The sequence below is a fragment of the Branchiostoma lanceolatum genome, chromosome 1 (assembly GCF_035083965.1).
Source record: "Branchiostoma lanceolatum isolate klBraLanc5 chromosome 1, klBraLanc5.hap2, whole genome shotgun sequence".
NCBI lineage: Eukaryota > Metazoa > Chordata > Leptocardii > Amphioxiformes > Branchiostomatidae > Branchiostoma > Branchiostoma lanceolatum.
This window is the reverse complement of record NC_089722.1, coordinates 28,928,288-28,949,561: the sequence shown is the minus strand read 5'-3', so window position 1 is coordinate 28,949,561 and position 21,274 is coordinate 28,928,288. Positions and strand designations below refer to the sequence as shown.

Here is a 21,274-nt window from a genome sequence, read left to right as displayed (position 1 = left end):
CGTTCGAAACGGAGTAACGGACGTCACCTGGGGTGACCTTTATGACATAACGTTGTAGAACACCGTAGTTATGTAGCCACAGTTGCATCTGTAACAAAGTGTAGGAGACAGTCGTTAGCTTGGCGACGTTTCGACTAACAACAAAACCTACAGCTTTATCTATTAAGTCTGTGAGACTTTTTAAGATGCCATCTGGATACTGGGTTTCTTCAACAAGCCCGTGATTGTATCGTGGTGTAGAGGGTTAGGATTAGTTTTTTTGGCCTGGGTTTGAACCCGTGCTGATGCTCTTTCTTTATCATTCCTTTGCCTTTACCATTTCTTTACCTTTACGATTTCTTTACCTTTACGATTTCTTTACCTTTACCTTTTCTTTACCTTTACCATATCCTTACCATTTTGTCATGATACTGTTGTACAGTTGTGTTTTTATCAGTTGTTATCTTTTGTCAGCTCCCAAAAAGGTTATCATACGCTCGGATAGGGTGTCGACCGGTCATCGACATGGCGTCGACCGTTTTAATCGACAACGACTGTTTGCGAGACGGAAATCTGCGACGCCGTATGCTCTCGTACTGCAATCTTCATATTGTTTAATGATCACGAGAATAAACTCTTTGTCTTTAACCTTCTCCCTGCTGCCTAACTCTGTAGCAAATAGAGAATAGGGTGTCAAAGGGCTACTTCAATGTGCTAAAGGTTAATTTGTTGTACTTAATGTTGTGACTGTTTTGTTTTGTACTTGTTTTATTGTGTCATCAGTAGAACATTGAATGATATGCTTCTGACTCAGTATATAAAATCTCTCAGTCTGCATTGTCACAAACTGGGGGATGAAAGATCAGCCGCCTTGTCACCAGTCGGTAGCTAATATTTATCCACATTGCGTCCCTTTTCAAACATTGTCCGGGCACGTTTTGCACGTCGGCAGGTGTAAAGGTTAACGGACCAACCCAAAGGGCGTACAGGGGGAGGGAGTAGAAGTCGGCATTTAAAAAAAATCAGGTTAAAAGTATTATCACATGAAATCAAATCAGGGAAAGCTATTATTGATGCAAAGAAATTGTAGTGTATGTGAACGGAGCAGCACTTATCCTTCTAGATTAAGTTTGATATCGCAAAAGTTATCGAGCTTAAAAACTGACATAGCCATTTTAGTCCTAGACCCGAGGAGTCCGTACTCCGTTTAGCATTGCTAGTTGGGTAAACAAACAAACATTACCTTTCGACACTGGACAAAGAACAATTTCCCGTACTAGTCAACCCACGAAACATGGCGGAGACAGGTCCCACCGACAGTCCCCCGGGTGAGGGACCGGCCCCTCCCGTGTGCTGTCCCGAAGTGTACACCAGCCCACCTCCGCAGCCGACCGAGAGGAAACCGGGCCAGCTCAGCCCAGAGCAAGTCAGGCAGTTCTTCGACGAGGTGAGCGTGAATGAATGATGTTCATGCAACCAGCTTTACTAGCCTGAGTGCCATCCTATTTCTACCGGGGCGCATACACTCGCTACCCTAAAAAAATATAAGTAGTGAGTGTAAGAGCCCCGGTAGTAATTGGATGGCACCCAGGCTACAACTTAACAGCCTCCAATCTGAATTACTATGCATTTCACAAAATACGACTTTAGTTTACCTCAGTAGGATTCCTCAGCGCACACACACATCACTGTGTATTCGTACGTAATACCACACATGGTACAAAACGTGCTCTTTTAACTTTTCATGGTTAGCACCGCTACTAGCACCAACTAGGCACAGCCTCATTACCCTTAAGGGTACCTACTGGCTGAACTTCAAGGTGAATATTCAAGGTGAATATTTAAGAATATGTGAATAGATTTTACCCACTTGATTGATTTTGATATTTTTGTAAAATCTGCCACCAATTCAGCCAGATGACTACCATTGTCAGTTTGTGTGAGTACTCAATAAAACATTCATCATCGCCATCAATAAACTATTCTACGGATAGCTATTGTACGGATCTAAAAACAACGACTGTTCTAGAAAATGTACTTTGGACTTGAGGGTCGGAAAGATAATATTAGTACAGGCAAAGGGCAAAACACGCGCTGTTGGGCAATCAACAAGACCTGGAAAGTGGCGACTAGAAATGTCTGGTAAAACGATAAACATTTGCAATATGATGAACCTACATAATGAACTTGCCATGTAATCAATCTTTTTTGTGGTTTGCTTCAAAACCAACTCGCTAAAATCTAAATCGTAGGGATGACATGTAACGTTACTTGTATACTTTCGTGCATAGTAATGGAAAGTTCTTGAGTGTCTTCTACAGGGGTACTTGTTAGTGAAGGACTACTTCACGCCAGAAGAACTCCAGCCCGTGAGAGAAGCCGTGGAGGAGTTGGTGGACGATCTAGCACAGCGTATGCACAAGGCTGGCAAGATAACAGGTGCCGCGGGAACAGTGTCATAGTTTTATTGATTTTTACTTTGGAACGGCTTAGACGTTTAGTTTTGGACAACGATTTTGTTTTAACATATTGGATTTTACTTGTTTCGCTGAATATCGTCCACTTTTGTCTCCTCCCGACTGAACGTAATACGCATTGTTCTGTTTTACTGGGCCCTCTTGGAAATCAACTTTTATAAGTTGAAGAGCAACCCAGCTGTCTTGAGATGAAGTAGATAAATAAATAAATAAATAAATAAATGTACAAGTAGCTGGGACTACAACCAACTGATTGTTCCCTAGGGAACTTGAACACATTATCTAAATGGACACGTTAGTGTAAACCTAAAGATCAAGTTTTGAATTTGTATATTCCGAATATATTTCTATTTTTGTTCTATTTCGCTATTCATTTGGACCCCTATCCCTTTCACCCGCTTCAGACACACACAAGGATGCGGGGCTTTTCCAGCGCCTGACATTACTCAACAAGGAGTACCCAGGGGCGGCCGTCGTCCTGCACAAGAAGGGGAAACTACCACAGGTTCGTCTCTGATATGCTTTTTCACCAGGCGTTCGTATTGTGGAACAGGAGAACAGAAGTCACGACTAAAATAAACATGGTCGTTATGCAAGGTAACAGTTACTCAAGAAACTGCATAGACTTTGGAAACGGTCAGACGTTTCATGTACCATCCACTAACGTCACCTTTCTTCAGTGATTGGATGGGATTTCTGGTTCGCCAGGTTTTAAATGAAATATGAATGAACGACCATATCTAATACATGGTCATAGTCTTCATTCGACAGTATACAACACGAACGATGCAGTAACACATTTGTCTATGACAGCAAATTGGGGCAGTCTTTTGTATCTGTATCTGTATCTGTACCTGTATCTGTATCTGCATCTCGTGAACTGTACTTCTATTGTTCTTCTGTAATTCTTAATTTTAGCCAATTTAACGGTCACTACTTACCAGCTAACATTTCATCATCGCAAATATTTGAGACAGTGATGTTTGTTTCCACCGTTGAAATTAGATGCAGTGAACTACTCCCTTTCCCCTAACCGCTAAAATTACCGACCACTATATTAAAGTGATTTACAGTATCTCTATCTGCACCTATATAGCCGGTATAACCTCCCTTCGGCGTAACACACCAGCTTCGCAGGCACGCGGCGCGCGCATGTACGAATTCAAATGGTCTTGAACCATCACCCTGCGTGGCGATCAATACTTAGGTTATAGTCATGTGAGTACAGACACCATATATGTGGTATGTGATTCTTGTGTTTGTACATTTTAACGATCAGGCTTTCCGAGACCTTTGGTCCCATGAGCGGCTGCTGAACGTCATGGAACAGTTCATAGGGCCCGAGATAGCCGGGCATCCGATCTGGAATCTTCGTACCAAGGTATGTATTGACATAAATTCATAAACCTTCAACTTATTTGAAGAAAAAAATGTATTAAGATAAACACATACCTTCGACCAGTGGTATGACTGTGAACCTTTTGACATGTAATCAATTACACTTATGTATCATAGACTTATGTATTATAGTAGAAAACGTTTAAACAGCTTAGAGTTTTATTTTTTCTTTAGATACACATAATGAAAATGGCGTGATAAGCTAATCAAAAATTGTCTTGAATCGCTTACCAATGCTCTCAAAACAAGTCTATGTTCGTCCACAGAAACTGCCTTGCTATTTTAAAGTGGCAGCGTAAGTAACAGTTGACAATGATGCTGTCTGATTCAATTGTTCCCACAGACACCTCGAAACGAAGAAGTGACTGTCCCGTGGCATCAAGGTACGTTCCTATCCAATGACCTGGTCGCATTCGTCGTATAATAGTTTTACTTTAAAAAAATGTTTAGAGACAATTCAATCTCTGCAACCGGATAATATACGCATATAACTTCCAGACTTTTTGGGTGACATCTATCACTCTTCTTCAGCATCGCTAGAATCCAGCCTCCTAGCTAACGTAGCTTTTAATTCGAATGAAGCAAGCTCTCACTATTTACGTTGAACAAGGTTGATGCATTTTCTATTTGTTTATCATGTATTAATCAAAGCCCTGCCAATATACAGATAACGCCTACCTCGGCGTTCAGTCACTTGGGACCTTACAGCCCACCGCATGGATCCCGCTACTGGACGCCAACAAAAACAACGGCTGTATGCAGGTGGGTTCTAGTCTGGTATCCATCGCTCCTCTGGGCCTGGTATTTATCATATTCTGCCACCAGTCCGCTCCTCTGGGCGGGGAAGCAATCATAGTGGCATCGTGTGGCGCAATCGGTAGAGTATTTCGCCCAGAACCGAGAGGTCCCGGGTTCGAAACCCCGCCATGCCCCGATGTTGTGCCCTTGGGAAAGGCACTTTACACTTCTTTCCTCACTCCACCCAGGTGTGAATGGGTACCTGACTTCGGTTTGGGAAGGTCTTATTGAGGTCACCTGCGCCGAATGACAGCCGCCTAGACCCTTGCGACAGTTTCACAAAGTGCAAGTGTGGATCAAATATGTATCTGTTCTGAATTATATGATTGTAAGCCCTGCAGCAATTCAGCACTGGCTGCCATTGCACGGGTAATTTCTGACCAATAAACCATTATTATTAATCAGAGAAGCGAACCGGGGCTAGAATAGGACAGACACCAGGCTAGGTTTAGTCATACGGCTTGAAAAAAAAAACGATTGAAACGAGATATCAAACCCGGAAGTTCCACTGCAGTACTATAACACGCCGTTAGGGGGCCAATATCTAATCAGTTTTAGATTTCACCAAGACCTACCCACATATCAAATAACAACACAATCCACCCAGGCCTTCTCAAGTTATCGTGCGAACAGACATCACCATCACAAACAGCAAGTCACTATATGATACGGCCGTTATTCACGGAGGTAATTAGACCGTGCAACTAGACATTGTTTTATATGCTATAATCTGCATATAAGCATTTGTTAACTTGCTTGATACATGTAGCAATGGTATCTCACAGATCTGTGTTGTAACGCCCGTAGGTTGTGAGGGGCGGCCATCGGAAGGGCATCACTGCCCGGCACCTGTGCTGCGTTGGTGGGACGTGGTACGTGGAACTCCCGGAGGACGAGATTGAAAACACCCTGGGTACGTGTTTCTGTAAGAATGCTAACTGTTAGTATTCATGCACGACTTTTCATTTGTTCTGGCTATGGTAGAAACAACCGTCGACAAGGGTCCAGGCAACTTTTTTTCGTCAAAAGGCAGTTAACGTTGGCACACCCATGACCGTTCCTAGAATGCCGTCATTTTTCTGCTGTAAACTCAGTGTATGCCGAATGTGATATTAACAGGGTATTTTAGTAAGAAACATTCACCTTATATTTGCTGACACAATTGCTTTTCTGCCTTATAAATTAATAAATCTAGTTTTTTTCGTTGGCAGGATGTGATCTCAAAAATGACATTGTAACTTGCGAGGTTCCCTATGGAGGTGTGCTGTTCTTAAACAACGCCATTCCCCATAGAAGGTACCTTTTTTTACCAGATGTTGCTGACCCTTTGAAACAATATTCCTGTATCATTTATCGTTTAGAGATGGTGAAAAAGTCCCGATGTTCTATATTCATTGCTTCACCCGATTGTTTACCGTGTATATTATTTGTCATAGATGCACATTATGTTTTGATGTGTATCTAAGCAGTTAATTATGTTGATCGTCGAAATGATTTGTTGAACTGTCGTTGCTGATTTCTAGTACTTGGCCATATGGATCAAATTCGGTGGGCCGGAGTTCGATCCCAGGGTTCGACCCCTGCTCCGACATGTTGTACGGGATCGCATTCGTCATTTCGGAGGGTGACGTAAAGCCGGCGGCCCCGTGTATGAGGGAGCTTCAGGTGTAAGCCTCAAGCGTCAAACCTCTGCACGTAAAACAACCTAACATACTTATCGAGAATAGTTGGGGTGACCCAGTGTGCTTGCCAAAAACGCGAGCCGGAATGAAGCCGCTTTATACTTTGGCTTTCAAACGATTTTGTTCGGCCGCAAACTTTAACAGAGACAAATGTAGTCGCGCAACTCATATTAACTTGACTATACGCACAAGTGTGAGCGGGGCTTTAAGGATGACTGCTTAACCTTTTGCACACGTCACAGTCTGGAGAACAACACGGACCAGATCCGGTGGAGTCTGGATCTCCGCTGGCAGCATCCCGAAAAGCCTTGCGGCTTCGAAGGCATCAAAGACGTCATCCCCATGCGATCCGCCAAGAACCCGGATCTGAAGCCAGACTGGGAGAAATTCGAGTCCGTCGACCGGACTGCCAATCAGCAAAGAAAGATGGTAAGAGTTCTTAGACCGAAAATTGGGTCATCAAGGAAAATAAAACTCAAACACATAAAACTCAAACACTTCAGGTTGCTAATGCTACGACTTAGCTGTCTACAAAATGGTGTCTCTCTTGACAAAGACTCACAACCACGTGTTTTATTCAACCAACGTTTCGGTGACTATATGTCACCTTTCTCAGTGCGGTTCGCTTTGCACTGCAGCATAGGTGTCGCTGCTTACAGATGCTTATATATGTAAATACTTTACCTTTGGAAGCGCATCTCTAAGCAGCGACCCCTATGATGCAGTGCAAAGCGAACCAATCAGAATTGCCTTGAGGAAGGTGACAGGTGGTCACCGAAACGTCGAGTGAACAAAACACTATGTTTTGTACAAAGAATCTCTTATTCAGTGACCTATCGATCTGATAAAACCATTCACGAGTATCTCTCTTTGTTTGTAGAACAACGAGTCTGGAGCGGAGGACGAGTTCGACACGACCATACAGGGCCCCTGGATGCTGCGGTGGGAGATTGTGAACCACAACAAGCACACCAGGAGTCTCCTGGGAGAAGACAGGAGCAAAAACCCCATCTGGACCAAAGCTTGAGCTTCACGCCATGTTAGGCCGAAGCATTTACCAATTGTTTTTGGGCCAAAAAAATTGATAAAGCCCAGATAATCAAAATCCATCGAATGTTCTTCTACCTAGGGTACCGGGCCCCAAAACTGATATAAATCAGCAAACATGCAGAACAGAAACTTTTTAACTTAAGAGATCTGCTTGGAGATTAGCTGAAATGCTGATGTTGCACACTAGTATAATTTCAATAGTGAACACATGTTAACGTTCATATACATATAAGCCCACTTTCAAACTGCTCATCTAGCCTGTTAGGGTGCTTAATTGCCGTTTACAAAGCTAATTAGCGAAATAGTTCAAGCCATTTCGATCAAGCAACTCGCTGCGGTTCAAAGTCGCCACTGTTACATAGCGGCATGAAGTAGAACTGCAGCTAGACCTGTCAAGGCAGCAGCACACAGTTTTTCGTCTATGGTGATTTCTATAGGGCGTATTCACGTGACGTCATCACCCCTGCCCTCCGTGGGCGGCCATGTTGGTGCTCACCCTGCAGCGAAGTTTCTCGGTGTCCGACGGTCTCTAAATTTCCAAGGAATGCGAAGTCGCCTGATCGCTGTTTTATTATATGCAATGAGTCTCCAGCCTCACATCCTTTTCGCTACAAAAATCCAATTTCACCTACTGGAAATGACCCATTATCGACGAGCGCGCGAGGAAAGGTTTTCCCCAGCAGCCTACAAACATGGTCGCTAAACTGTTTACAGAGTACGCATAAAATCAGAATTACACTTACGTACACATAGACGAAACAAGGAAAGAGCTACGCGATTTGGGGCATGTGATGTCTTTAATCTGTGTGAAACTGCTCCATAGTAGAGGCTTATCGGTTGCACAAAGACATCAACGGCCAAAGACTGTGGTCTTGGCAAATACAAACTGTAGTGTATTACGTACAGTGAAGTTACACAATTCTATACATTCTTGAAAAAAGTGAAATAGCAGCAAGGGCGGGATGGTGGTAACATCAAGCGGGAGGCGAGCCCAGCCGCGCTGTTCAGCACGGCGGATGCCGCAGAATGGAGGCCACGAGCGGAGGTCAGAGGTCGCTTCCTCCAGCGTAATTCCCTACGAGCATACAAGTGTTCCAATGCCTGCAACCACGTAGTACAGTGTCGCTGCTACAGTGTCTTGAGTGTCGTGAAAAATTTTGTTGACAGGGAGTACGTTATGATCGGGAAAGTTCGACGTTGAAAAACCCCCAGTTTACGAACGTATCTCAAGCAACGACTACACGGCGCCGCGACTGTGTTACACACATGACACAACGGGCCTGTAATTGGCTTTTCGACCAGATACAAAAGGTTTCCATACACTCACGTTGATTCTCAAACTTCAACTATTTAGATCCGCTGTTCGTATGTCAGAAATCCACTTTTGTCAGTCGTTAGTCCCTTCGTACGGTTCCCTCATGATCACCTACACGAGAAACGCCAAACCAATCTTACTGTTACCCGATCAGTGTGTGCTTTATCAGTCCTAATCCAACATCTGACCACGAGGCAAACCACCATGATTGTGAGACAAAACGTTTCGAAGGGAAATTGTGAATGGCGTAGAAAACATCTGCTATTTATACGGAGAGTTCCATAGGGCTCCACTATCAAGTGAGCATCAACATGGCCGCCAGTGCTTGTTGCTAGGGGGAGGGTCACGTGACTGAATACGCCCTATAGTTAAGGACCACAAAGTGACGACACAGACGCGGAAAAAAACTATAGTAAGGTACCCTAGCGAAACACGATAAACCAATAGGCTGAATTTGAGGTTACAATTGAAAAAATAACAGTAAACGAACAAAATATAGTTCTTTTTCATCCCGACGCCCTCTGCCGGCTCACCCCAGCAGACAACTGTAAAGGTGCGCTTATTTGTACGCCGACTGGCCAAACTTCATTATCTTATTCGTACGATCTAAAACCCGACTTATTATGCTACCGTGCAATAAATTCAATACCTCCCTGGCTTTGACGTTTAAGTTTTTACAAACGGTTCAAAGATTTCGGTCGTACTATTTTTTAATTAAAGATAACCGCTCAGTGGCGGATATATACTGTGTTGTGCGGTCTCAGGGCCATGTGAATGCTGATTGGTTCTCTTGGTATAAATACGGATAATGCTATCGACATTACCGCACATCAGACACTGTTGTATGCTAATTGGTCAATGTAGAATTTATTGACCAATCAATGTGCAGCTATTATGAAGCTCTAGTCAATGTGTTGCATTTATCTTATTGACTGCTAGAAGTCGTTCTTAAATATCTAATGTGAAATCGTATTGCCATCGTTACTCATGTGCCATTCTTTCGTAATCCGCATAGTGGTGCTCTTGACACCTAAAGAGAAAGAGCGTCGATTGCCCCGATTGCAGCCCACATATTTTCTATTGTTGAGCGGAGAGAAGAAGGAAAACTATGCAATAAAGGTAACTTTGGTGGCATAACCTAGCTTTTATGGCTTCCTATCTTACTGCACACCCAATGAAATGTTCCCTGGCGTTCTGCAGCTCTTGGAAATCGTCTTGACTTGCCTTGAACGTAGTGTTGATACCAGCCGAGACACCTCTGTGTGTTGAACCCTTGATAATCAATCTATTATTCTAGATTAAACCAAAAGGCAGGCAATTAATTGACCATGCTATGATTGATGATTATGATCATAAGTATCATGTGCATGAATATTGGTGCTGATTCGACGTCTAGCTCGGACAGCCGTAGAGTTATATTATCAATACTACTAAGAGTTACATGAAGCCAGCTATAGTTACAAATGACTGATTGTTTTTTTGGGGGAGGAGGGGCGGTGATTCTTTGAGTACCTTGTGTCACAACAACTTGCAACTCTTTTCCAGATGTGTTCAGTCCCGGGCGTAAACTTGCCTAGACTTGACGTACAGGTTTTGGCTCTTGTGTATCCATAGCAGGAATAATATTTGAAACTATAGCATTCTGTCTAGATGGTCAGTTGTTCCAAAATCGAATAGATCGAATATTCTTGAAAACGTTGGCATGTTGATAATGATAGTGAGGTGTGAATCGCAGCTTAATGTTAATGAATACGTGATTAAAAAGATGGGAAAATTTGTCTTCAAACTTAGATGTTGCTTCTTGTTACTCACCAAAGCCTTAGCTATATATATAGCACTGCAGCACCACGCATGACTTGGTTAAAGTTGTATCATCATTCAGATAAAACGAGAAGTCATATCAATCATGACAGTGTATCTTAGCCTGGGTGCCATCCTATTTCTACCGCTACCCTAAAAAAATTTAGGGTAGCGGTAGAAATAGGATGGCACCCAGGCTAAGTGTATCTTAAAGTACGAGGTAATTAAGAATAATGAATGATGTCTTTATATTTGATGTTAAAGGTATTCCCTAGATCTCGACATTTCTTGCAATTAGTACTCCTATACGTCTAACAAGCAAGCTAAACCAAAGGAGGTTAAAGAGAGTTTGAACCTCAATGGATAACATTATGCAAGCAATTAGGCAACTTCTACACTTTTCTACACTTAACGCTTTCTCCCTTTCATCTACCTTCGTTCTGAAATGATTTCAATTCTTAGCTTTCATGACAGAAGCTTCGCATTTTTCAGCTACATCTTTTTTTGCAGTGAAGAACAGCATGCCCTTGACATCGGTGACCTTGTACTCGTCCCTGTCCGGAGATGGGTAGTAGACGGTCTTGATGTCGGAGAAGCCAGCGTCTTTGAAGGTCTGGACCACGAAATCGACTTCAACAGGAAGGATCTTCGCTTTGGCACCCCCTTCAGAATAAAGAAAATGTTTCGATATTGATTATGCTGAACATAGCCTGACTAAATCGCGCTCGTATCAGAGGATGGAAAGGTGGTCATTAACCTCCGCCAGCGAGAGATTTTTTAAACACAGGCTATGTTTAATTTCAGACAGAGACGATGATTTTATTTTGAATGAAGTACGTTTTTTACAAGTAGGAAGTATCACTTCTGCATTGTAAAGTTCTTATTTTGCCTACCTAAACTGACAAAGTATGCACACAAACTGCTCACAATAACTGCAGTCTTGGAAAGCCCCACTTGCATGAAAATGGAACGAGGATATCTTACTATCTGTGCAATTGTTCAAATCCATTTCCTACATAGCTTTTATTTGTTGTGCATGAAGTGATTTGATACAGATACAGAATATGAAGTATGTTAATGACGCCTGTGTCTTTAAATGAATTTCTTTTCACGTAATTACGTACCAATGACAGCGAAGGTAGCCCCAATGTAACTCTCGAAGACAATGGTTCCTCCGGGTTTCAAGAGTGTTGATATGTTTGCCACCGCTTTAACATATGCTTCTCTGTGTGATAGACAAAAGTAGTGTAAGAAGTTGATATTTGTGTGTGGACAAACCTTGTTTTACTACAACTTCTTGTCCACACAGACTCATCTGAAACATCTGACTTTGATGCATTGTTTTTTGTAAATCTATTTGTGTGCGTGTGTGTGTGTGCGCGTGCGTACGTGCGTGTGTGTGTGTGTGTGCGCTTGTGTGTGTGTCTGTGTGCACGTGTGTTTCTACGCACACTGGTCAGCTTACGAAGTTATGGATGGATTGATTGTGGTGATCATGTAGACAAGCAAAAGTATAGAATTTACCTATCTGGGCTGGCCACCTCAAGGCAATAAGCCGAGACCATCACATCAAATGGGTCAAAGGTCAGAGGATGAGTAGGGTTGGGTTGAAGGACGTCGCAGTGCACTACCGCATTGATCGCCTGGCGGAGCTTCTGCTCACGATCCTCAATCTTTTCACTGTAAAAACGAATCATTACAACAAAGTTGACATCATGCCTGGTAATTTTTTCCATTTGAGACTATATTTCTAGGTACCTCTTTGAAGTGATTTTTTTCTTTGTAGAGCTCGTTAAAACAACAACATGTGATACTCATAACTGATTACATACTCAAACTGCTGGGCTTATGGATTAATTATTCACACCTGCTTCCTTCCAACTCTATGAAGTATTGGAAGTACGAGGTCCAATCAAACGCCCCTTTGTCCTTCTTCAGCCATTTCTCGATCTCTGCTCTTGCAGCCTGCATTTCAAGAGGAAAGAAGTGAGGAAACAGAAAAACAAACGTGTGGGGTACCGACTGTTGAAAGCGGACTAAAGCTACCGATGATGTACTAAGACTGGACTCCAGTCCAAGGGGACTTTTCTTTTAAAACAAGCCCTGTGTCAACTGACAGGTACAGGTGTGTTTTCATCACTACCAGTAGGGCCCCTGGGAATAGAACATACCACCATGGGAATCTCTCCGCGTACTATGCCAGATTTCAGCTACCACATGTTACAGAGACTGATTATGTAATATAACAGGTTTGTACAAAGTTTTCTCAGTATTCATGCAAATTAGCTGGCCCAAAACTATTTTGAGATTTCATACATACGACATACCGAATATGAAGACATTCTCGACTTATCATGTCCACTAACAGACACACAGAACAACGCTCGGGAAAACATAACCTCCTCGGCGAAGGTAAAAACAAACTATATGAGTTTAGTAATACCTGGCTATAGTCGGAACACACGATCTCCGAGAAAAACATGCTGGCGCTGATAACCTGGTACAGGGTAGAACCGGACCCGACGTCGATCAAACGCCCTCCATAGGACCCTGCAAAAACGGCCCTGTGGTTTAATATGGAACGCCATTCTCCTATTCAGAGACTTGCCCGCATGGTGGCGCTATTAGAAAGGCGGATCCGACGAAACATAAATCAACCTTTGATCGGACGTTTAGCCTCATATATAGACATGTTGGGAGACGCCCCTTACTGTCACATCGCCCTAACAGTTATTGGCCTTTTATTACTTTGCCTTCTGTACATCAGATCCTTACTAGATGTGTATCTTCACGCACGTACTTTATGAAAATAAATCTTACCACCACTGAACACATCGTGGAAGAATTCCATGGATTTCATAGATCCCTCCCCTTCGTCATCAACGATGCCCTCTTCAAACGTGCCGAACACCTCGTTCAAGTACTCTCTGCCCCAGGGTACCGTGCCACCAGTAGTCATGGTTACCGCCAATTCAACTTGTATCGTCTGCAGTGAGAAGTAGACTGTATTAGAAGGTGCTTACTGCAAGAATGACACTCAGTGTAGTAGCTAGATAATTATTTACCATACGACGCGGGCTAAGTCAAATATTTGATTTTGGACGAAGTATTTGTTTTTTTGAGTGAGTCAGTGCAATGCACCATGAGTGCCGGTGTCCATTTAGTATCAACTGTTCATTTTTGTAGGGTAACATTTATTAAGGCCATTTTCCCAGATTTTGTAGGGACACTAAACCGAAACTTCGAGCTGAGTGGGTTGCTCTCCAAGCAGAGGTTAGAAGGGAAGATCATTACCTTCTTGTGGTTGTTACCGGTTTGTTTGAAAGTAGTGGGAAAGTCAAGTCAAGTCAAAGTCATTTATAATTCTATTCATTCCTTAAAAAGGAATCATGTGATGATTCGGTACATTTAAGGGTTAGAAATGTCGAACATAGCTGAAACTTCCTTGTATCTGATTTGTAATTGATGAGATTGCTGTTGAATAAACACAACTGAAAATCATTCGAATTGGTTTGAAGACATCTATGTATGAAATGCTGTCGAATATGTAATTATGCAAATGAGGTCTTCATTTGCATGGTTCATATCAATTGATATTTCTCTCTTCCTCAGTTACATATATCACATGTTTCAGAGTGCTATCATGGAATTTGGCGGATGTATAATCTTTCCTCATTAATTATGTAAATTAGATACTGATTTGCATAAGTATCTAATCATGTACATCGTCACTCCAGCTATCTACTTACCAAAAATCATTACCATCCATCAAGCCCTTCTTGAGTTATTCCCTTTCAAAGTCAGACGCAGGACCTGCTCCTGCAGTTCCAAAAAAGCCGCTATGGGGCCCAAACCCGTACCACTTACTCCCTGTCCAAAGATTTATGTACCACTCAAAAACCATAGCATGTCCAGAAGACGAGATATCAAAACAGGAAGTACCTCTGCAGTACCGTAAGTCGCCCGGAGGGACACGTTTTCAGACACACTACCAATCCTACCAAGGAGGTTTTATAAACCTCCTTGCTCCTACATTTCTTCTGCCACTTGTGTTATGTATCTTGCATTCTCTAAGGAGTTCTAGCTATCTAAATAAACCTATGTTTCTATTTGATTACAATTCGTACGTGGGTCAATACGAAATACGAAACACTATTGGCTCATGAATATAGGAGGCGCTTCGACAGGCGACCATGGAGGTGCTCCTTCCCCGGGTCTAGAAAATGGCCCTCTATGTCAGCTCGCGTGTCTTGAAAACTCTTCAAGTTCCTTCAAAATGAATGTGAAGACGTGAATGAATGTGAAAAATTATGAAGATCCATTAAAGGTTTCTCAAGTTATACTCTTGACATACATACAGACCCACCCTACAGCTGGCGTAACCGAAAACATAATCTTCTCGGCGAAGATAATAAGCTAGGATCCATCCACGGTCAATATTGACCGGTGTACTCTCCAAGCAGAGGAGTGGGTTCGGCAGGTTTTTGGCGTGTTTTTAGGCGTTTTTGTCGGGCTATCTACTTTGTCATGGTTTCTTTATCTCTATAGATAAAGAAACCATGACAAAGTAGATAGCCCGACAAAAACGCCTAAAACACGCCAAAAACCTGCCGGACCCACTCCTCTGCTTGGAGAGTATGACCGGTGGGGGTCTTAGAAGTTACACATTTTGATATTCTTGAATGGATTTCACTGCTTCAAGCGGTCTTGGGGACAATATTTCCCCCTGTTTTGCCCCTCACGGGATTATCTGGTGGTTACTTAAGTTGAAGTTGAAAATGATTTTATACAGTGTTCAAATGGCGCGGTCCAGTGTGGCAAAGCCCTCCTTGCGGTTCTTGTCGGTACTCCATGCTAGGAACACCTCAGAGGGTCATGCATCATGGCGTCAACATGATCGAAAGCTCGACGCGAAATCTTGCCAATGTGCCGTTCCCTTTCCTTAGATCGTAATGTGTGTGGTTTAGTAATGAACACCTAGCGTTGTGTGTATCTTGTGACTCTTCTGGAGGTACGTGAAGCGTCGAAAACAGTGGTAAGTACAAATGATAGTGACGCAAAGTGTGCTTGTCGTCTGCTAATTTAAGCCGATGTGGGGAGGGGGGCAAGATTACCCAACATCGCCAAATCATTTGGCGACACAATCTCGGTATTAGATCCAGCGTTTGAACAGTATTGAGAAATAACATATATTGTTACTGCATTTATAATTGCCCCTTTTCCATAAGTCCATTTTAGTTTGAAAATCAAGGTTGTGTCGAAAAAAAGGCAAGTAGGGTCAATAAAGTTTTAACCGTTGCAACAAGTAGATCGTGGTCATATTCACCATGTTGCATTATTAGAGTAGAGTAGATCCTTTCGGCCAGTAGGTACACATCTGAGTAATGAGGCTATTCAATGTGCTTTTAATGCACCTTCTCAAACAAGGGACCCCCATTTTATGACCCTTTTACAATGTATGTCCCTTCCGAAAGACAGTGCAGCTCCAACATACCCTTCCCCAGACCCTAGATTCGAACCAGGGTCTCCCAGGTACCAACAAATTGGAACCAGAAGCTCAACTGTGAAGCAGCTACCTGTTGAACTACAGGGACCCTCAGCATAAACATGGGAAAGATTCAATATATGTAAACACGAATTGTAATTATGCGTGCCTTCAGGGAATGCCTAGTTTTGTTTGTTGTGATCACATGCTGGTCACCATTTTGTGCGCCACTGAATACTAGTAATCCATCCGGGCTCTCAGATCTAAAAGTGCTGACAGTGATAGAATAAGATTGATCCATTCGGTAAAGTTATTGGTTTCTGCCATTTGTACTGTTGTTTGTTGTTCCAAAGCCATGATATTACTAGTAGATCGTCATCACAATGAAAAAGCAAGCCTCGTGAAGTCCCCCAGTTTTTGGTAGCCCAGTCAACAGAATGGTTGTTGGTGGTGGTGTGAATATATTTCAAGATGTTCTCACGACACGACAAAGTCATACACAGTGAATATTGCTGTGGAATGTACTAAGGTAGATTCAACTTATGATGTAGAAGAATGACCCAAAACAATGACTTAATGTTTTCATCATTCAGTTTCACCAATACATGTACATGCTTTTAACTCTACAGCATCATAATCTATCTTACCATTTGTTTTGTTTTCCTCCTGTTTTCCAGGTTTGGGAGGCACTCATACTTACCAGTCTTAATGCAGGTGCACGTTAAGATGGGGCTGGTGGCCCTATTAGCGGGGTCTGTTGCCGTCACCTATCTCTGCAGCTTTGCATCCAAATCCTTCACACAGTTCTTCTTCTCCCCTCCCGATCAACAGAAGGAAATATCCCGCGTGCCGAAGATTAGACATGTTGTTCTAGACGAGTCTGTCGTTCAGGGAAAAAGGGTGTTCTTGATTGGAGACGTGCACGGCTGCTATGATGAAATGATGGAGTTACTCCACAAAGCAGATGCACTCAGAGACGACACGGTGGTGATATTCGTAGGCGACATGGTAAACAAGGGGCCGAAAAGTTGGGAGGTCCTCGATTTCCTGCGCCGTTCAAAGGTGTACGCCGTCAAAGGCAACCATGAGGACCACGTTCTGAGAGAGTACGACAAAAGCAAAGATCCTGGATACAAACTTCCTCCGAAATACACGTGGGTTGGTAAGCTAACTTCGGAAGAAGCCGAATATCTACGAGAGTTGCCCTACACAATTTCTCTACCGACTTACAACGTAATTGTGGTTCATGCTGGACTAGTGCCAGGGAGGCCCTTAGAAGAACAAAGTAATTATGAGATGATGACTATGAGAAATGTGGTGAAGACTGCAGATGGTTTTGAGGCCAGGAAAAGAGCCACAGAAGGCCAACCATGGGCTGCAGAATGGACAGGACCACAGCATATAGTATTTGGGCATGACGCTGTCAGAAGACTCCAGCTCTACGACCATGCCACTGGTTTAGACACTGGGTGTCTCTACGGTGGAAACCTTACGGGATTGTTCTTACTAGGGAAGGAGAGAAAATTTGTGAGTGTGAAATCCCGCCAGTCCTACATCAATGCAGTTAAAGTAAATCAATTTTAAATGAGCATGTGTTGTACAAAACAGAACAGTTTGTAACAAATCAGATGTAAGTTACAAAAGCACTCAAACTACATTTGAGATACATGTATGTGCAAAGATGATGCAATGTAGAACTACCTGTACTTGACCCAGTGGTATTCAAATAGAAGTGAATGATGATCTAAAAATAAATGACTTTAAGAGATACATGTATTGAATATGTGTTCATGCAGAAAAACAGTGTGCAAAAACATACATGTAAGTGTCTTCCTGCTGCTGTCCTCAGTACTGTCAGGGCCATTTACAGAGTGGTGCCAGCTTAAAAAGGATATATATTTCATCTGTAAAGAGATCAGAATGATTTTGTGTCTGTCTAAAATGATAAGATTGTGAGGTGCTAAATAAAGTATTGCCTAAACCTTACACAGTATTAGTGTGTATGTCATACCTGGGCCTGATCATGATAGGGGTGTTCCGGACCGTGTGATAACTATCCGTATCACATTAAGTTCGGGAGTTGTATCACACAGGCTTCCATAGAATATTTCGAATTCATTTTGAGCGCGCCGGTTGCGCCGAAAATTTGAATACTAGACACAAAACTCCCTCAACTTTTGGCGCATTCCCATTGAAATGTGTGTTTTCTCAGGTGTGTATGACATAGATAAAATACAACACGGTGTATTCCGCATCACCCTCGGTCCCAGCCCTCCCGCGGGTCGGATTGCCCTCCGGCCTATGGGCGATCTTACCACAGACGGGCTGGTACCTCAGGTGATACGGAATACCCTGTGTTGTGTTCTAAATGTACATTGTGTATCATTTTTCTTCAAAGAAGTTTTTGTGCCAAGTGATGATGACAGATTTATTCCTCAATCCAGTATAAGCTCTGAAAGATGATTTACCAAGTTGGCTTCTATCAATGTAGTATGACACAAAACACAAATGATAAAAGCTAAAATGACTGTTTCTCTGTATAATACCTTACTGATTGTAATGTACCTGATCTGTTTTATGACCTGTGTTAAAGAATGGTTTTATTTAAGAAGAATCATATTGATATAATAAAGTGACAAGACCAGTGCAAAATGATCCTTTGAATGGTTTTAATAAAGTGTCTTGAGTCAAGGAGTAAGGATGTGTTGCTACCACTTTTACTTATTTTACGACACTGCCTTTTGGTAATGTCTACAGTATAATAGACAGGATTACAGAAAACGAACCGAATGCATATCCAAATATGGACTAGACAAAAAGACTACATCTAGGCTAACCTTTTTCTCATCATCTCAATACATGACAAACAAGTACAAAATATTCTAGCACATCAGTATTCAGTCTTACAATGAAAATACGATGTCTGTTGAAGGTGTGCTTGTGTTAGAGATCTAGCTTCAAACTTAAGATAGTTCTTCCCATGGTAGGCATTGTTGCCTCTGTCAGCAGACCAGCATGGAGAAAGCCTTGTACCCAAAGTTGGTGAAGATGTCCACCTTGGCACTGCTGCCCGCTGCAGACAGAACCTGAAGGAGGGGAGGGATGGAATCAGATAAGGTCCCGTTCATACCAGGATTCGCGGATTAGGATGCACTCATGCCAGGTACGGCATTGATCCCACTTTGTGAATCCTAGTATGAACTGTCTGAATCCAGTTCCGAGGGGTGTTAATCCACCCCTGAAAACCACCTCCTGAAGTGAATTAAAAATTGAGATTACTTAATACCCCTTGGAACTGGATTAAAGTGGGATCAACCCTGTGCCTAAGTGAAATCTAATTCGCTAATGCTGGTATGAACAGGGTCTTATTTTCACAGTCTACACATCCTGAAAGCAAATTTAAAGTTTTTGCATTCTATGTCTGAAGAAGTCAGAGACAAGAGATTTGATGAGAGACCAAAGTTCATCATGTAGCAATCACGAAAGGACAGTTAAGTAAATATTTTCCAACATGGTAGATGGACTTTATACTAACAGTAAACAGTGAAGAGGATTTACTGCTGTCCTTAATGATAAAGATGTTTGCCTGTGATTACCCCATTTCACATTCCACTGTGTCATTTTGTTACTGATCAAAGTTCAGATCCTTTAAATATCAAGGACAATCAAAATCAGGCTTTAAATGAAGGGGAGGGGGATGCAAATCTAAGGATAGCCATAAATTACACAGTGGGCTTCTATTAGTCCTAATCTTTCTCTGTCGAAAGTGTGTTGCTAAGAAGTGCACAATCCTGGGGGTTCAGAAGAGTGAGTGTCATCCTACTAGTTAGTTCCAGGCTTTTCCTTGGTGAAGGGAACAAGGATGACACTCAGGCTATGCCTTTGGTACTCGCTTGTCCCAAAATCTACAAAAGAACCCTCCCAAAACATAATCTTGGCTACAGCCAGGTGACTGATGATAAGACTGTGTACTGACCTTATAGCTGGCGGAGTTAGTATTGATGGCCATACTGTAGATACACGGTGGAGTACAGGGGACCTGAGAACGCAGCTCCCCATTCATGCTCCAATGGTTCACACAGGGGGAAGACCCCGCTGACATGATCTGGCAAAAAAATGCAAAGTTATCTTATAACTGTTTCTCTTATAGAGGCTGGATAAAACACCACTGTTATAGATTGAGATGTACCTGTCTGATCTTTTAGAAATTGCTCATTTCTTTCATGTAAGAATTTACTTTTTGATGCAACAATAAGAACACAGTAAATTATCCTCAAAGTGTTTCTCTTATAGAGGCTTTTCATTGACGTCATAATAATTGATAATTATGATTCAAATCCCCAGCGTCCATGTTGGCAGATAATTGGATTAAGCAGCATCATCCTTGTGTGGTTTACAGATGACACTGTAATCCAACATGGCACAGATGACGTCAAATGAAAAGCTTGTATAGTCACTTCATGGTACAGGTACATATATGATTGCAGAATTTTTCATGGCTGACAAAGCCAAGCAAGTCAGGGATCACACTATACAAGCTCTTGTTAGACCATTTAGATTCTATTCAAGCAATTCATAGGATCAATATGGTGAGTGCCATGATACATGTACATAAAAGTTAACAGCCTTTCTACATGTAGACTTGTTGTTTGCTTATCATATACAAAATCTGCTGGTCAAAGCTAGAACTATCACAGTATCAGAGAAGAAAATCAAGCTGCTGGCAGTGGCAACGATGGGGCGTTAATCTCCAAGCAGATGTTGGGTTAGAAAACTGGAATGTTTTCTGGACAGTCAGGCTTCACTAATAGCCACACCAACATGATGATTTGCGTAATGGTTATCAGAGAATCCCAACATCTACCCCGACATCTGCTTGGAGATTAAGGCTGACATGTTGAAAGGATGCCGACAGATAATCGACCATCACTGATAAATTGACCAGCCCCAGGGTGCTGTATGCCAGTTTCTGGGTACCAGGCCAATTATCAATGGGGGTCAACAGATGCTCTACTTCTGGGCTATAATGTTGTTAGCCTGTAGCCTGGATGCCAGACCCCCAATCTCTAAAATATCTATCGCGTGGGATAGATATTTAAGAGATTGTGGGTCTGGTATCCAGGCTAGTTAGCCTGTGATCTATTCCCTATAATTTTAGTGTTCAGAAGTACATGTAGTGTTTGTATCATTGGAAGCAGACATAATCTAGAAAGATAATGGAATATACCAGGCTATAATGTTGTGTGTAACAGGACAACGTCATGGAACACCACATACTTAGCGACAATCA

At 42.4% G+C, this 21,274-nt stretch overlaps 4 protein-coding genes across 4 annotated transcripts in view; 2 read left to right on the top strand and 2 right to left on the bottom strand.

The window, feature by feature from the left end:
• The first annotated feature begins 1,196 nt into the window (after nt 1-1,196).
• LOC136447183 (phytanoyl-CoA dioxygenase domain-containing protein 1-like) lies at nt 1,197-11,840 on the top strand. Its single transcript, XM_066445887.1, has 11 exons — nt 1,197-1,426; nt 2,301-2,418; nt 2,861-2,961; nt 3,736-3,837; nt 4,198-4,237; nt 4,522-4,616; nt 5,460-5,565; nt 5,864-5,948; nt 6,577-6,763; nt 7,215-9,818; nt 11,010-11,840. Exons 1-10 carry the CDS (start codon nt 1,274-1,276, stop codon nt 7,359-7,361), a joined length of 1,134 nt encoding a protein of 377 aa, XP_066301984.1. The 5' UTR covers nt 1,197-1,273; the 3' UTR covers nt 7,362-9,818; nt 11,010-11,840.
• On the bottom strand, nt 10,487-13,602 carry LOC136447248 (nicotinamide N-methyltransferase-like). The gene is made up of 6 exons (XM_066445976.1): nt 13,320-13,602; nt 12,943-13,049; nt 12,367-12,464; nt 12,024-12,179; nt 11,624-11,724; nt 10,487-11,162 (listed from the first exon to the last, which is right to left on the bottom strand). Exons 1-6 carry the CDS (start codon nt 13,456-13,458, stop codon nt 10,951-10,953), a joined length of 813 nt encoding a protein of 270 aa, XP_066302073.1. The 5' UTR covers nt 13,459-13,602; the 3' UTR covers nt 10,487-10,950.
• Nucleotides 13,603-15,348: 1,746 nt separating this feature from the next.
• On the top strand, nt 15,349-18,639 carry LOC136447241 (bis(5'-nucleosyl)-tetraphosphatase PrpE [asymmetrical]-like). Its single transcript, XM_066445962.1, has 2 exons — nt 15,349-15,534; nt 16,662-18,639. Exon 2 carries the CDS (start codon nt 16,693-16,695, stop codon nt 17,566-17,568), a length of 876 nt encoding a protein of 291 aa, XP_066302059.1. The 5' UTR covers nt 15,349-15,534; nt 16,662-16,692; the 3' UTR covers nt 17,569-18,639.
• Nucleotides 18,637-21,274, bottom strand: part of LOC136447203 (THO complex subunit 6 homolog) — a 26,221-nt gene continuing 23,583 nt past the window's right edge. The window contains exons 13-14 of the mRNA XM_066445921.1: nt 19,961-20,089; nt 18,637-19,070 (exon numbers count right to left, since the gene is read on the bottom strand). Coding sequence (XP_066302018.1) covers nt 18,987-19,070; nt 19,961-20,089 — 213 coding nt within the window. The 3' untranslated portion in view covers nt 18,637-18,986. The remainder of the gene's footprint in view (nt 19,071-19,960; nt 20,090-21,274) is intronic.